Below are 17,799 nucleotides of genomic sequence, written 5' to 3'. Positions count from 1 at the left end.
CCTCGCTCCTTCCACCGAGGGCCCGCCTGCCCGCCTCCCACACCGCCAATCGCAGAGTCACCCCGCGCAGGGGGCACCAGCGCACTGATGGGCACATCCTCCCACAGCCCACCCCAGGTTCAGCGCTTCATTAAAAAGACATCATCTGGCTTCCTCGTTATCGGCAACAAAAGTAGCTGACGCCCCTCCCCTACCACTGCCACCCCCCCCCCCCCCCCAGAAAAGGAAGAGGTGCTAAAACACAGTTTGGCAAAATCATTTGTGATCCTGCGAAGAGATTTTAACACTGTGGCTTATGTAATTTCCTTTGACATTTCTTAATTAAGAGCTATAATGTTCTGAGGAAGCTGCAGGAAGCTCCGAGGGTTTGTGAAAGCAGCAATTTATTATTATTTTTCGCTAATGTAATAAAATGTAACGCCTTCACCAGAATCGTCAGCGTCAGACAGCTTTCTTTCCGTCTTGGTTTTCTTCTGCTTTTCCTGTCCAGAACACTCTTCTCCAAAGCCGGCAGAGCAGGTGGTTTGTCAGGCCCGTGAGAGCCGAGGTCTGGCCTCTGCGGGACTGATGGGGCCTGAAACACAGCTTCAACAATGCAGAGAGCAAATGTCTCACTTTCTGTATTGGAGCTCTTACAAAAGAAGTACTGTGCAGCCTGTTCTTCGGCTTTTGAGAGGTTACTCAATAGAGTGCCCGGCTCAAGATGCATTTCCACCCAGACCAGCACATTTCTGCTGTTTTACCCTGCAAGTTTTCTGTCTGTCCCTCTCAGACTCAGAGCAGATGAACAACTGTCGAATCATTAACTAAAAGCTTCTCAATCTCTGCTGCTCACGGACAGGTCTGTCGGTCTGATCGGGAGACAGGAAGCACACAAGAACCAGGTGCAGAGACTGGCACAGCACCCATTCCTGCTTCGGAAAAGAGGACAGCCTCCCAGCTGCACACCTGCTGCGGCTCTCTCCCCACGAACCGGTCCGACCAGGGACCAGGGAGAGGACGCCACAGCCCCTTCACCGATCCTTACAGAGCGTGGATGTCTCGTCCCATCCCACGTGCTGCAAGACCCCCAGAGTGCCAGGCAGGACACAGCGGGCATCGGGAGAACAACCGAGAGAGACAGGGGCACGTTGGCGGGCTCTGCACTCCAAAATCCCAGTCGACAAGGTGCAGCTGTCGTGCAGAGAAATGCCTGCCCCATCTTGGGAGACCAACTCAGCGAGTGATCTTTTTTCCTTGCAGTTTTGAATCACGGCTTTCCAAGCTTTCCAGAGCCAACCTTGGCTCAGACACTTGGTTTCCCAATGACCTCTGGGGCACCCGCCTTCTTGAAAGCTAGTTCTCCACCAAACGCCCAGACAGACCGACTACCTCGGTCTGAAAGAGGCCCATCTGTGGAAGAAACACACCTGACTGAAAGGGCCTGCACCTCACCATCTCCCTGCATCCCTCCCTTCGCAAACAGCAGGCACCAACACGTTTTTAAATTAATTACGACAGGAGTGTACTTAACATTTTGCCGAATGTCAGGCTGGCGAGGGGATTCTTTCTCTTAGCTAAGGTCTCAAGAGGCTTGCGTGCATGTGACAAAATAAGAGCAGCTCTGGCAGGGCTGAATGTCGTTTAATCCGTGTGAAGGTGAGGCAGGCAGGGAGAGGAGACGGCGACTGCCTCCGAGCTCAGGTGTGCTGCAGGGCCTAGCAATCACACAGACCCGCCCACGCCGGCCTCTCAACAGCCTGTCCTGCCCCCGAAATCACACTCCGCTCAAAGAGTCGTCTCCCTGCCTGCCCCCCCAGCTACGAGTCTTGATCGTGACATTGGATTTAATTCAATTTGCATGAGATTTGAATTTAAAAAGTCCCTTTATAACAATACCGCGCTGAGCCCTGCTGTTTGAGTTTTGGTTTAATCCAGCAGTTCGAAATCCATAGAGTTCAAAGAGCAAACTAAAAAGCCACAAATGCATAATAGTCATTAATTACCACAAGTGTGCGGGACTTCTGTTTAAAAATCCGCCCGTGAAAGTTGCAGTAATAGAGGAGGAATACCCCAAACTGAGAACTGCTGGGAGGACTCAATGCAACTGAATTGCCTTTCTTTCTCCCTGCTCTCTAGACTACAGTATCTACCCCTTCCTGTGCTGCAGCTGCACAGCACTCCTGATCCGGCCCTGCAGGCCGGCAGCCGGGCAGAGCGATCGGGGGAAGGCGAAGTCCGGGATCGGGCTGTTCCCGGCTCTGCGCCGCGGCTCTCTCCCATCTCCGCGGACTGGGTGGAAGAGGGGGAGTTTGCTGGCCTGCTGAAAGCGGAGAGCTGATGGATGAGCCCAGGAATCACTGCACACTTATCACTCCTGCCTTGATCGGAGGGAAGACTTACTTAAGGTAGAGTGAAGTTGCGTGGGCTCGGCGCATTATGTTTTCTGTAATTAAAATAGCATTAGGCTATTTATTTCTTCTCCCTTGCGTTCCTGATTGGGCAACAGGGAACGCAGACTCGCTATGCAAAGAAAGAGCACAATTACACGCCATCAGAAGTGAACATTAACTCACTAATAGGAACACAGCAATAAAACTTTATTATTATGGGAGAAGATCATTTTAAGGCTTAAACTAACATTTATAACACTTAGCGAAATTATAAGACAAGGCCTGTGGAGAGACAGGGAGGAAATGGCTCCTCGTGCTGGGGGGGGCGATGTGTGTTTTTGAGAAGAGGAATCTTTGATTTGCTCAATCCCTTTGAGGAGCACCTCTGTCATTAGCGGTTTCGACAGCCTTCCATTATTTTAATGCAAATGTGGCTTCGTAGGTGAGCGCTAATCTGTTTCTCCGTGATCTGCACTCGGCTGTACGGAGGGAGTGGGTGAATTAGTCGTGATGGAGAGATCCATACACCCTCGTTCACTTCAAATCGGGGTTACCCTGACCACATTTCAATCCTCTCAAACAACATCTTCCTTTCCTCCTTCGTTTCTGTCATCTCTTCGGGTAAAGGAAACCTCCATTTCCTCCCCAGTAGTGTTGGACCACAGCACAGACACGGCCCTTACCTACTCCGCTCAATTCAAGCCTTTTCAATCCTAAGAATTCTCTTTTCACACGGTGAAGCAAATTTATGTGCACTCTCCATTTATTGAAATGTCTGAATCCACAGTTCTCTTAAACTTGCTGCAGGACTTGGTTTTGCAGAATGCCGAAATTCAATTTTGCTACCTAAAAATAGAGTAAGGGCCAATTCCAAACAAAAACACTTACTGGATGGGAGCAATAGGCAATAAATAGAAAGAGACCGTCCTCTGCAGCAATCTGCTACAGCCACAGAGTGTGGCCTTATTGTGCACAGAAGTGTGCAGTGTTCAGGTCAACAGTTTCACACCTGGACCACCTGTCCAGGGTGACCAAACACTCCCATGGGTCCTAGGATCCAAAAATAAATGAAAACATACACAGTAGAATAATACATAATGAATAAGCGCACTAAAACATCCCAAGCAAACAGCAAGCTGCCCTCCAGCTAACGACCCTCCTCACCAGACTCTCTCAATCCCTACAACAGTATTTATTTCAGTTTTTAAAAAAAGCAGAAATAGTCTTTAACTGATCAATTAAGAGCCTTTGACGAATCCTTTTTCTTCGAGCCTTAAATTCAGATCTCTGAAAAATGTCCATTTCGCGAGCTGTTACACAGCATCTTTCTAGGGGGCAGGGGTTGGGGGGGGATTGAAGTAATCTTGTGTTTCTGACAACCACAACGTCTTTTGTGAGATTTCCATCTTTGACCACCTGGAACAGCACTGAGAGGTCGTTGCCCCTCTCGGGGTCGTTACTCAATAATAATACAGTCCTTGGATGTTTAATCGGGGTGCAGCAGAGCTGCCTGGTTATTGGCCTGTCAGAGAGCTCGTCTGATACCCTGTGGCTGGAGGTGCAGGGCCGTTGAGCAGTGCAGCGAAACGGGCCCAGACGCCCCCCACCCAGGGACCCCCAAGCACAGCTGGCTCCAAGAAGCAGTCACCCCCTGTTACCCCCTCTCCGGGAGACCCCCATGCCAGAGCCATGAGCAGCAGCTGATCAGAGCGGCCTCGGTCATCTCTCGTTACCATGTCCGAAGCACGAGCCTCGAACCTTGAATCTCTCGTTCACCTCTGGTCACGGAGGCACCAAGCATCTCCCTCCTTTCCTTCCCTTTCGTTCACTACTTGTATTTACAGTTTTTTGCAGATATGCAAACCATCCACAAATGGGGATAAGCCATGTGAGGGCTTTTAAAAGCACTTCGGAATCCGGGTGTCCATCCCAGCCTGCTTCACAAGAGTTAATAAAGTACAATGAATACATGAATTCTATGAATACGGCCAACTTAGAGAGACTGAGACACTTAGAGCGCAGGCACTCGTGACACTTCAACGCCAGAGGTGGAACATCACCACCACCACCACCTCCTAATGCAGCCACCTCCTCTACAGCTAGCTGTACAGCGGACAAGCGCCGTCTTACTCAACACAGGACACAGCACACAACAAAACAGGGCCATCTTTCTCAACACACGACACAACGGAGCTGTCTTTCTCAACACACAACACAACAGCGCTGTCTATCTCAAAACACAACACAGCGCCCAACACAACAGCGCTGTCTTTCTCTCAACACACGACACAGCGCCCAACACAACAGCGCTGTCTTTCTCTCAAAACACAACACAGCGCCCAACACAACAGCGCTGTCTTTCTCTCAACACACGACACAGCGCCCAACACAACAGCGCTGTCTTTCTCAACACACGACACAGCGCCCAACACAACAGCGCTGTCTTTCTCTCAACACTCGACACAGCGCCCAACACAACAGCGCTGTCTTTCTCAACACACGACACAGCGCCCAACACAACAGCGCTGTCTTTCTCTCAACACTCGACACAGCGCCCAACACAACAGCGTTGTCTTTCTCAAAACACGACGCAGCACAATCCTTCCCATGACCCTCAGACAGAGGCGGCAACCTGATTTGACAGAGAATTCTCGGCACTTTGAAGAAGAAATAACCACTTTCAGAAAGATCCTACAACACAGAGGAACGAAATCCGTTTTACACAAGTACAGGGGTATCAGCCAGGGAATTCGTGCCGCTCCTCCCAGGAGCAGCGGGGGAGAATCCAGACGGGGCAGCGGGGGAGAATCGGGCCGGTCCTCTGACTCGAGCCGGCCAGAGCAGCCGGTTTATCCATTCGCTGCACGTCGGGGGATGAATTATTCAGAGCCCGAGGAGACATGCGGTTGAACATGTAATGAGAAGGACATGGATTGATACAAAATATTGCTGTTGGGGAACTATTGATCGGAAACCTATTTGTCCAGAGTTTAGCTCTGCAACTGATACTGTCAATGTGTTTTAAGATGAATGGCAGACTGACAGACTCATCACCCCCCCCGCCCCTGGCTGGGAAGAGGTAGGAATTGGTTTTTCCCCGGGAAGGGGAGGCGGGAGAAGGCAGGCTCAGCGACGCTCAGACCGGCAGATGAATGAAAATGGGAATGGAGGATGAGAGACCTGAAAGTGAGGTCCACCTGCTGCCGATAAAGGGCTGTTTCAGTCACTGGTGGCGCACGCAGGAGCCAGGAGGGTGGCTCTGTGGCTCAGGATCTGCGCCTGTGGCTGGAAAGGGGGCCGGTTCATATCCCGTGACCGGAGTATCCTACTCCGTTGGGCCCCTGAGCAAGGCCCTTAACCCCAACTGTTCCAGGGGTGCTGTATAAATGGCTGACCCTGCGCTCTGACCCCCAGCTTCTCTCCCTGTCTGTGTGTCTCATGGAGAGCAAGCTGGGGTATACGAAAAGAAATTCCTAATGCAAGAAATTATATATGGCCAATAAAGTGATCTTATCTTATCGCTTAATTTCCTGTGCTGCGTTCTGACGGTTTGCCTGTCCGGACCACAGGTCCGCAGTGCCCACCGCCATCCCAAGACCGCTGTGCCACCTGGGGCGCAGGGCCGGTAAACCGTTCCACACGCTGACTTCACAGCAATGTGGGGAGAAAATAAAGGGATGGGATCCCTACAGCTTGACAACGGTCCTAAACCGACACCATTTCTCCTACCCTGCGAGAGAACCGGGCGACTGTGTCCTGGGCGGGCGGACAGGAGAGGGCTCTCTCGCACCCTGGCGCGACACGGCCGCCTGCACCCCTCAGACTGCAGGAGTCCCGGCCCGGATTCCTGGAGAAGCGAGACATTTTCCCCACAGTGGAAGATAGGGCCCGGCTCCTTTTGTTAACAACCTGCTCAGGTGGAAAAGGGGGTCTCGGGAGTTCGTCAGAGCACCCCGAGATCTCTGTCCTTGACCCTGAGCAGCCGAGACGCACGGGACACGCCCACCTAGAGCACCTCCGCCGAGCTGCCGAGCCGCTTGCCAAACGTGCAGCACCAGCAGGGCGCCACCCCTGCTCCCCGGCCCCCCGGGCCCGATGCAGCAGTGCCCCCGCAACGCCCCCTGCGCCCGCACCGGCGCTGCCCGAGCCTCCAGCGCGCCTGCAGCGCTCCGGCACACGCGCAGCGCTGCTTCCTGGGACAGGCAGGCTGTGCTGTGCTGTCATTTTTTTTTTCCCCCTGAATAAAATAATTAAGATCAGCTCACCCTTCTCACTCAATACCACAAATAACAATGATTACATTAAAGCAGGTTCAGTGAGAGTCAGGCACCCAGTCGCTTTTTTTTTTGCAAGTAGTTCTGCAAGACTGCACAGACGCACCCCCCTCCCAGCAACCCTCCCACCCCCCACCCCCACCATCACCCCCCTCCCCTCCTGCATGCCAGTACCCAATAATAAATTAAGATATTCCTGGCTGCATCTGCACTGGGGAAATTAAAGCTTTACCTGCTCTCCTGCGCGCGGGCCTGCGAGCCGCGTGCGCGGCCCATGCTGGGAGACCAGCTGTCTGGGAGAGTGGCGCTCCGATCGCAACACGGGAGCCGGGGGACCGCGCAGGAGACTGGGCTCCACTGCCGCAGCCGCCCCACGGCAGGTCCCCTCTCTCGGGCGCGCAATCCCCCCTCTCCCTGCCGCGCATTATTCTTCAGAAACGAGGAGACGGGGCAGAGCCAGAAACCCGAGCGCTCAGCGGGTCAGACGCACACACCTTCCCCGAAGAGCTCGGATCTGGTTTCTAATCTCTCTCTGTCCGGAGCGCCGGCCCTATTCAAAATATAAGGCGACAGAGGACTGGAAAGTGCCGAACCCTCCTAGAAAGCCCTCGACACGGATGCACACAATTCCAGGGCTCCATGCAGGCAACTGGCCAGCCTCAGGCTCTTCGGATAACCGCACACTCTTCACCGTTGTGCTGCTACCCACCCCAACGCCAGAGTGCGACGAGCAGCTGGTCGAGCCTGCCCTGCTGCAGGTCTGCGCTGCCTTGCAGCCTGTACGAGATCGTGAGACTCAGACAGTTCATCCGAGTTCACGAATTCCAGCACAGCCAGGCAGCTCTGCACCCAGGAAGACAAATAAGCACGTTTTTAAACTTGAGCAGGAGCGATCCGGCCCCTTCAGGACTCAGGCCTTGATACAAAAACACAACGGCAGAGCAACATGGTAATGAACTCGCATCACAAATCATTGTGCGCACAGGAGAAGCGGAGAAAAGTTGGATACTTCTCCCTTGTGAGACATGGGCACAGACGCGACTGAAAACACGCTGTTTAATGGAATAATGGATGAAACCTCAAACATTCCTCAGCTGCCATCAATAAAAGCAGACTCTCAGAAAAAACTGGAGGCTGTCGGTGTACAACTAGCATTTGCACGATAATGAGTGGAACCATCCCTCTGCCTTAGGGACCTCCTGTTTGAACAATATGGGCTTTGGGTAGCCATCCTTGTGAGACTGTCCTTCCTCAGAGACTAGAATAAGGGTCCAGTCACCCTGTGTCTCTCGGATGAGGATTCAAGACTGTATCTCTGGACTGAAACCCAGTGCTGGGTTTCCTTCATCGTGCTCCTGCAAACAGCTCCTACGCCACGAGTGCAACTGGAAAGCCAGGGAAATTAATGATAGCAGAAGTTAATAAGCATGCAGAGCTAGGCAGAGAGACCTTTAAAAGAGGAGCCATTTCAACCACAACAGCAGCTGTTAAAAAGTGTTTCCCCAACAAATGAAATTGCTACAGGTTAAAGACAATGGACGGCAGACTCATTCCATTTGGTGAAATCCTCTAGAGTCCTCTAAACCCCAACAATGTCAAACCCTGTAAGAAATGAAGCCTCCCAGTCCAAACTCAACAGAGACCGCTTTTAGGCTGCATTGTAAAGGTTGAACCACAAACGAAGGAACGAGTTTTAGGTAATGCAGAGAGTAACGGCTCTCGGGCCTGCATCTTTTAATATTACAGGCATGCTGGCCGGGCCCATTGTCTGTTACAGTTTTCATTAAAATAATCAATGTGGAGTCATCTTCTGTGCTGTTCATGGAGAGACATCATGGAGATCATCCCCATTTGCAAAGCTTCGTCTTTTCCATTAGGCAGAACAAAAATGGCATTTTAAAGGAAGACCCAGACTCCCAGCTGCTTGAGAGGTTTGTAACCCAGTCCCTTCCTGGCACAGGCATCTCGAGAGAGAGAGAGAGAGAGAGGGGGAAGAAAAACCCCAGCAATGGATCTGCTTCATCTCCAATTACCAGGGAAACAGTGGCCGCCATGAAAAAGAGACAGAAGAAGAGGAGGCCAAGACGAGAGACAGCCAGCTATGGCCACAGACCCTCGACAAGCAGCAGGCAGGAAGCTGGAATTAGCGAGAAGGAGACGGGGCTGTGCACACCTGGATCACACCGGCTCGGCGGGCTGCCGCATGCCACTTCAATGACACTTTAGGGGAGGGGAATGCATATATTCTCTAAAGTTAAGTGCTGATCAAAGAGTCGCTTTTAAATATACCAAAATCCCTGCAAAGATTTCATGTCTGGCTGAGTGCATTTCGCTCTACATTAACACTTCAGCAGAGCAGTTCTTTGATTTTTTATTTGGGGTGGGGGGGTGAGGGTGGAGAGAGATCCGGCTGTCAGAAGCCGGAGAATCTATGCTTCATAGCTTCAGATAAACCTTTTGTTCTGCTGGGGACGATCAGCTGGTACGGTGGCGAGGGGGGCCAGGGAGGGAGGGAAATCGCTGGGGCTCCTTGGTTTCAAGAAGTCAAATTACCTCTGAGCCGTGGCACGGCTGATAATTTAAATGAAAAAATACATATACAGGCTGCACTACACACCACATCTCTACTGTTAGGACTTTTTAATGAAGCCCCAGTTGTGATGACACTGAAGCGGGTTGCGCTACGATGGGATAATTACTTGGCTCCCTCACAGCTGAGTTTCACAGATGCATTATTAACGGCGCACACCACGCCATAACGAGCGCGGAAAACGTAGGTGGGATTTGCAGACCCCGGCATTCACCATTAGCAGGTTGGCGCAATCACAAATGAGTGTTTTCACAAAAGCCTGGGAAGGCTGTGAAATTCCAACGAATTCTTTTACAGGCGGCGCGAGAAGAGAAAGGAAAAGAACGAAAGACAAACGGGAAAATAAAAAAAAAGAAAGGAGAGAAAAGTTCAGGCTGCCACGACTGGATGTGTCACCACTCTCGGCACAGGGAGCTCTGAGCGAGGCACCATGGGAAATTATCGAATCGGAATGCATTGATTTCTGCAGAAAAAAAAAAACGACAGCTCTCCTGACAGGGAATTAAGAAGGAGAAAGTAACAACCTAATTTTTTTTTATTTTTTTTTTCCCCTTTGGTCTGCCTTCTCCTGCTGCCTGGTAATTATCTGCGCACACGGCCAACTAAATAAACCGAGTCACATCAGTCCTCGGCTCTTTTAGGCCCGTCGCAAAATGGACAAAGCGCCACACCCTTCGCCCTGCCGCCCCCCAGGGCACTGTCCTGCGGTCAACCCTGCAGGGTGTGCCCACAGTTTTCGCCGCGTTTCTTCCAGGAACACGGTTTCTCTTCTCGTCTTCCTTTGTAACCTTCTGCTGCACTGTGCTTTCCGGAGGTGTGCACTTTTCTGAGGATGTGCCCCGAAACTCCAGCAGCTCAGCTCCCTCACCGGCCTGCACTCGCAGACTGACAAGCTGACTACCAGACACCCACCATACTGCATTATTTTTTTACTTTTTGCACTTGAATGGGCTTATTATTATTATAATTATTATTTTTCCAGCATGTTTCATGTTTTATGCTAATGGCGTCAAGACCTGCTGCAGAGTGGTCCTAGGGCCGGTGAGGTCAAGCTATTCTGTGCCAATCAAAACAACTGGAGCCCCGAAGACCGCCAGCCCGGCCGAGGAGCGGGTTCAAGCAGAGGCACGTCAGAACAAAGACGCTAAGCTGACAGAGCTATTACACGGCAGCAGGGGGAGAAGAACGGAGCAGGTTTTAACACTAAAATGGAAACTTTCAAGCCAATCGGCCTGCTTCAAAACCAAGGGAGCGCTGCAATTATCCGAGACCTCGCTCGTGTTTCCACATTTACTTTGTCAGGGCAGTAAATGACCGAGCCAATCTTGCTTTCGGTCCTTAAAGTAGCACATTCTAAAGCAGCTGGAGCCTAAGAACCTTTCTGCCCGCGGTCTGTCCCTGTTCACTCCAGCGGCTGTACAGCATCATGAGGGCTCCTGATTTGCCTTACGGTCCGTACGCCGGCAGACTGCAACATTGTCTCAGCCACCCTTGAGTGACATTCCATTTACATCCCAAATCAGGACACACTCCGCAAGCAAAGCAGGGCGACCGTCTCTCGGGCGTCTCCGAGCCCCCGCCGCCCCACCGCGCGCTCCCCTACCCCGGCGCAAAACAGAGGAAATGCAGTGCCGAGATCTGCAGCTTCTCCTCCTTCTCTGATGCTAAACGATCAATTTCAAGGTGACCCTTCCCGAATTACCCCAAGTGCTTGCACACGCACTGCTCCAACAGTCTCCCAGTAATTAACACAGCGGCTTAATGAAGTCCAGCTGCTAGGATGGCGAGCTGAAGGAATGCCAAGCCTGGAGAACGGCACTCCAGCACATGCAGCAGCAATGCCATCGCTCTGCCTCCCCATCAGCCTCCTCACGCAGTTTAGGGGAATAGCCAGAACAGATTGCAAGCCACAGTCCTTTTGAATACAGTCCATTAGGCATGCTGTAATAACACAGCCAAACAGACACCTCCTTAGCCATGGTACGGGCACAAGTAAAATCTGAGCCATCTACACAGCTCCACACCGCTGAAACACAAACAGCGCTTCCAGCCCCAGCCAGACGAACCTGGAAGGACATATCTGTGGATTTCAGGTTACTCTCGCGCTTAAACAACTCTTGCGCTACAGATTTTCTAAGTATCATACCATCTATGCAAGCCGACATGGACTGTACACAAAGAAAACATTTCTGATTTAAAAAATCTGAATGCCCTGATAAGCTCCGTGCTTAAAAGACGTCGGATGTTCCCAGGGATGGGACCAGATTTGGACTTGATCCTTTAGACAGAGGGTGCCGTTTCTCTCCCTGCTGACTGTCTAGCGACAGGACGGATCCAAACCCAGATCGGGCCCCAGCAGGAGCACAGCTGCAGCAGAGGGGTCTGCGGAGCAGAACCAGAACCGGGGCGCCCCAGTGTGACCCCCAAGCATCAAGGGGGTGACTCGATGTGGCCGCCAGGACAACATGCCCTAAAGCAACAACATTAACCACCCACACCACTGCTCCAAGGTCACACAGTGCATGGCTTTCCAGAGCTGGTACAAGCTCTCCTAATGGGAGAGGACTACATACACACTCATTAAAGTAACATGCCAGCATTTAGGAGGCTCAGTCCACAACATTGCTGTCTTTGTTTCTTTCTGCTTTTCAGCCTGGCATTAACCTCTGCCTGTTCCTTCACAGCCAGCGCACACTGACCCAGCTCCCCACTCGAACCTCATTACAGTAACACGATGACATCGCGATGGATAGAAGTGAGGTCAGATATTGAAGCCTAAGCTTGAATTTGCTTAGTTTCAAAACCAGTTTGCAAGTTCACGGGGGAACAAAAAAAACTTGTATAAAGTATTGCAACATTAGCTATAAGCCAGAAAACGGGGGGGAAAATAGAGTATTTTCTTCAGAAACGGTCTTACTCATGACACAACACTTCGCCCTCTGAGACATCCAGGCCTCACAGGGAGACTACACCCATCGCTGGCCTGACTGGGGCAGACAGCCGGCTGACGAGCTGACGAGCCGACGAGCACACCAGCCCCACTCCTGGACTGCCCTGTGCCCAGCCAGGCAGGTGCCTCCAGTAACTTCAGGGGGGGGAGGGACACTCTTCTGACATTAACTTTTTATGAACAAAACGCAGCCACCGAAATAAACCTGCACGCAGAAGCATGAGCCCTGTTGCTAGACCGAGTCCTGAGTGATACAACATGTGAGGAGGTAGGCGGGCCAGCGGCCAAGGAGCAGGGCCAGGGGCCAGCTCCCAGGAGGCTGTGGGCTCCTGCACTCTCGGCGAAGCCCCCTGAGCGAGTTCCTGACCTGCAGGAGGGGGGAGTGGGGGGTGTCGGAAAACACAGAGTCTGCAGCAAGACACACTGCAGCAGGGCTCCTTCTCAGCCAGCGAGCAGAAAACCTCCTTCCAGCCGGGTGGAAGAACACAACTTATTTTTTATCAAAGAAAAGCAACTGCAAAATTCTGAGGATATATTTGCAGGAATACTCTTTTTTTGTGCGCAGACAACCTGGCATCCTCTCTTTGAAAATGGGAAATGTTATTTTTCTAGCTACTTTTCTGAGGCCGGACGCCCCCAGGATGCAGCAGAGGTTTCTCATCTCCGGCCTGTCAGGGCGCACAAAGGATATCCTGTGTAACTGCAGCGTAGCGGAGTTGCTCTCGTTCCTCACCACTCTCTGCACATCTGAGCCGAGCGCGCGCATGCTGCACAGGCAGAAGTTGTACCAGCTGTGGCATATGCTACAACAGGAGAAAACAAATTTCCAAGTACTTCACGAATTAGCAGAGAACTAATTGTCGCCGGATTCAGTTCATTATGTGTGCACGCGGGCTGCCTGTTTGTCTTTAACGATTACAAAGAAGTAGAGATGGGGACAGGAGAGATTCTCCTGGATAATTGACACTTATTCCCCGACAGCTGGCTGATCACTGTCAAAAACAAACAGGACTGCATCCCAGCAGCTCCCTTTCTGGCACCCAGATACAAGCCCTGAGGTCGGGCAGACGGTTTTAGCACCCATATCCAAAACGAAATGGCCACATGTTCTTAACCGGTACTCACAAACATACTCCCCCCCTCTCCCATTCCCCCACCCCCAGACACAAACAGTGCCTAATTTAACATTCTGTTCCTACATCGTTGTGGGGAGCTCTTTCGGAACGCTTCTCTTATAGATCTCAAAACAGCTTGTAATTACTTTTAATAAACAGTGTAAGAAATAAATCAAGCGCAAACAGATAAAAAATGAGCTCTCAGGAGGATAAAATGCCACTGAGTCTTTGCAAACAAATAACTCAAGATTATTTTTTTCGGAAAATGCGCGGTGCCTCGGCCACAGGCAGCACGAGCCCCTGACCCCTAGCCCTCCCCAGTCCGGGGCAGGAGAGTCAGCAGGCTGAGACTGGGGCTCTCCCAACACAGCACAGGGGAGAACTACAAGACAGAGCTGCCCTGGGACTGTCTCTCACAACAGCTCGCCTCCAGCTGAAATCAACCACACTGCTTTCTCCGGCTGAAAATCTTTACTCCTCTCCTGTCTTATTATTTTTTTAATTTGGTGTGCATGCAGCTCAAACTCTATATCGGGATCTGATTGTGAAAGAAGGGATGACAAGGATTCAACACCAGCGAAAGCATGTGGTCTTTAACACCGTTGACGTGGCAACCCAGGCGTTTACTTTCTGATTTAAGGTAACTGCTAATGTGGATGATGGGTGGTTGGGCTGAGAAACTTTGACGAGCCACACTGCAAGCATCAGGCACGAGTGCCCAGCCACCAGTCTGAAAACACACCCCACCCTTCTTGAAACAGACACTTCAGCAATTTACTAATGCACAGTACAAATCTCTTGTGCCAGCCATTTCAGATGAAGACCAGAGATAGGGACATGATGCAGCTGAGGGGACAGGTATCCTTGACATGTACCTGGGTACAACTGAGTGATGAGAATGACATATTTTTTGGGGTTTTTTTGGTTGGCTTCCTAATTGCTGCTGTAGGGGCTTTGGGGTTCAGTGGGGGGTGGCGGGCCTTCACAGAGAGGAGGACTGCCCTGTCCGCACTTTCCCCAGGCAGTACAGGGGTTGCAGAATTTGGACTGGCCCCTCCTTTCCGCAAACTGAAAGTAAACCTGTGAGCGTATATTCACCTGTGCTCAGGTGCGCTGCAGAATAAACTGGTCACTCAGCACGTCACGCTGCTTTGGCACTAGATGGGCCATCTGCTCGGATGCGAGGAAGCATTCCTCAGACTCAGCAAAGGGTTAACAGCACGTTCTACTGGAGCGTGGCCCCACGACTATTGACACACTACTCCCCATCTCTCTCCGTGGGCTCCTGGCAGTTCTGCCTGGCTGGTGCCAGGTGGCGTGCAATGTGTGCGCGAGAGGTTGGGTACAACATCGTCTGTTCGCTCGCGTCACGCGGAGGGTGTGCACCAGGCAGCCAAGGTAGAATCTTCCATCAGGCCGACTGTCCCTCAACACAACACACACACACACACACACACACACACACACACCTAAAGCAAGAGCAAAAAACCATGTTTGGATGATTGCACGGGGAGTTGCACTGAAACTAGTCAAGGGGAGATCTTCTCTACAAGACTAGCAGCTCACACCTATACGCTGTGTCCAAACCTCTTTTAACACAACCCTTAAAATAAAAAAAATCGGACAACAGCAAAATGTATACAACTCAGAAAACCTATTCTAGACTAACTGGGGGAGGGCTGTTCTCCACACTGCTAACTAGCAACCGAACAAGTGATCCCAATTAACTGTTCCACTATTCCAGTCCATCCTCTCCAGAGCTCAGCTCTCACCCCATTGTCATAGGCCAGGCTCGGCCCAGACCCACACCCTTCCCAGCCTGCCTGCACCGCACTGCACACACCAGTCCACACGGTCCTTGTCGACACATCTAGGAAGAGCTATTCTTTACACAGAATGTAATTCCTGGCATTCCTATTTCATTTGCGAAAGAAGTTTAAAAATAAAAAGAGATGAGCTGCACCAGTCCCAGGCGGGCAGTGTGTGTGTGTGAAGTGAGCATGCATGCTTTTGCTCCCTGAACACACTCCTCACACTGGAGTCAGCAGTTGCACATGCAGATACGGGTACACCATCTGGGGTTCAATTTGTTCACATTCCTGACTTCTCAGCACGGCAATTTTATACAGCAGTGGAATTAGTGCCTGTTTCAGACGTGGTCATTCTTCAGACTTATACTGTACAGTGGATTTTGTACCTGCTTCAAAGCAGCAATGCTGTTGGTGTGGCAGAGCTGAGTGTCCTTACTGTAAAGCAGGCCACTACAAGGCATTTAAATATTTCTGGGGGTCTGTTTCCCAGTAATTCATCAGCATAAGTCCAACACACAGCTACTCAGGAAAGAAATTCAGGCAGTGACACACCCTGAACTGAGTTTCTCCTTGCCTTGCTGTATCCGATTGGGAATCTTGTTTTCCAGTACCCAGAGTCTGAATCAACCCACTTTCCTCAAGCCCTGCTCAAGTGTCCAGGTGGACAGAGAGGATCTAAGCCGATATAGCAGAGTGCTGGGTAATAAGAGCAGGTGGAAGTACAGGGTACTGGACTTCGCATTGATAACCTAGGTCCAAGGGCTACATCAGCAAAGCACACTGGGCTGTGAAATACACATTCTCCACTAGTGCCAAAATGTGAGTTGCAATGGGTGGGGCAGGAGGAATGGACTTTATCTTCATATCCTACATGAGGGATGGTTCGGCAGATCAGGCTGCAGGCGTGTGTGTGAGATGCACTGTACAATAACCCCAGCCCACTGTTTAAAGGCACCATCAGTGTAATCCCTCCATTCACACAGTTAGGTAGTTAGGGTGACAGACCTTGCAGCTGCAGTGTGTCTCCTAGTGTCATCCGAGGGCAGAGTGGGTGGAAAGAGAAGGCAGGACACAGTTAGTCAAGGAGTCCACGGCAACACAATTCAAGGGCACACACAGTTGTAAATAACAGGGCCACACTGGCAGGAATCCTTACCTAGGTACATATGCAAGTTAAACTTTTTGGACATTTAACAGAGGATGTCTGCACATCTTACTCTCTGCTTTTTCCTTAAGCACTCTCCTGCATTTCACAGAGCACTGTGCAGCCTGCTGCCCCAGATGGGCACAAGCCTAGGCTGGCATGCATAGTCAGACAAGGAGTTATGGCATAGCTGTCATTACCATTCTCACACAGGCCTAACCCAACACTGCACTCCGCTGACAAATCGTACCACCAGTGCCCACTTCATTTCCTGTGCAAAGCAATCTGGTCTGGAAAGCTTTTTTATGGTGCTGTTGCTATTGGTTAGAAGGGAATGCCTGGGGTATTAAGATGCCACGTACCCCAAATCCCATTGAGAGAGTGGGAGGGAGGGAGAGAGAGGGAGGCAATGAATAACACTCAATACTCTAATAATCTCAGATAAAAGAAAGGTTAAACACAATATGCTAATTGAAATTTGTTCACTGATTAGAGGCAATGGAGAAGAGAGGGCTCCTTGCTGTGATTCCAGTGCAAGGGTGATTAGAGGTATTAATACAAGCACGCTTCCTCAGGACACTTGGAATCGCAGACAGAAATCACATCCACGCTCAAATTTAATAACACTGCATGGACGGCCTGAAATATTTAAGGAATCATTTGCTTAAAATCCAAAAGAACAGACGATCGTTGTCTTTCTTTAAAAATCCCTGTTATCACAAAGCATCTGTTTTCTGCTCGGCTTTCCGTCTGAGCAGTAAAATCCTTGCTTTCAGCTTTGTGGTGAGTTCTCGCTTCTCTCTTTTTTTTTTGTTTCCTTCTTTGTGTGTTTGTCTCTCTCTGGGATGCTCCAGCTCTTTTCCAGTCTTTTTTCCCTTCTTTATTGTTTTCTGCTGTGCTCCTGAAACCTATAAGGACCCCCCTCGCAGCGAGGCAGCACAGAGGTGAGAAGAGAAAAGATCCAGGAGTGGATGGTAAACAGGGTCTAAAATTAAAACCTGAACACAAAGCAGGCTGTGATTAAATACACTGCAGGGAGTGCACAGCCCAGGGGTGGCCCAGAGGCACGACTCCCTGACTGCCTCAAGAGCCCTGGTCACTGCGCCGATGCTCCGTGCGGCTAAAAATAGGCCAAGTGGATAACCTGAGGGAGATCCGATTTCTGGAGCTCGTCGGAGTCAATTACCTCAACTGCGGCACAGTCAGACGCAGGCAGGCCCTGCCCCCTGCCCCCTGCCCTGTGCGTTCCGGCGGCATTTAATAACGGAACCGCGGTGCGGTGCGGTGCGGAGCGGCGGCCGGCTCGATTCGGTAGCCGAGTTTCCGTCAAACCGCACCGGTCCGGCGCCGTGGTGAGGTGCTCCCGCTCCTCTCCCGTCTCCTCAGGACGAGCACAGCTCCCCCGCCCACACCCAGCTGTCCCGTGGTTTTCAACACCTACTGTACTAAAACTACCACCACTACTAAGAATATTAAAACTGCGTTCAATTAAAAACCGCAAAGCCGAACTGCAGGCGAGACAGAAAAATGAACGCATGCCGTA

The 17,799-nt window shown here is 51.1% G+C and overlaps 1 protein-coding gene across 3 annotated transcripts in view; it reads right to left on the bottom strand.

The window, feature by feature from the left end:
- Positions 1-17,799, bottom strand: part of znf423 (zinc finger protein 423) — a 131,102-nt gene that overhangs the window by 40,257 nt on the left and 73,046 nt on the right. For 2 of the 3 annotated variants that reach the window (XM_088938585.1, XM_088938587.1), the window contains one exon: positions 16,118-16,138. The exons of the other annotated variant lie outside the window; for it this stretch is intronic. In XM_088938585.1, the coding sequence (XP_088794711.1) occupies positions 16,118-16,138 (21 nt within the window). The remainder of the gene's footprint in view (positions 1-16,117; positions 16,139-17,799) is intronic. 3 annotated transcript variants of the gene reach the window in all.

Source organism: Atractosteus spatula, chromosome 21 (genome assembly GCF_055471065.1).
Source record: "Atractosteus spatula isolate fAtrSpa1 chromosome 21, fAtrSpa1.hap1, whole genome shotgun sequence".
In the NCBI taxonomy this organism is placed as follows: Eukaryota; Metazoa; Chordata; class Actinopteri; order Semionotiformes; family Lepisosteidae; genus Atractosteus; species Atractosteus spatula.
This window is presented reverse-complemented; position numbering and strand designations above follow the sequence as displayed.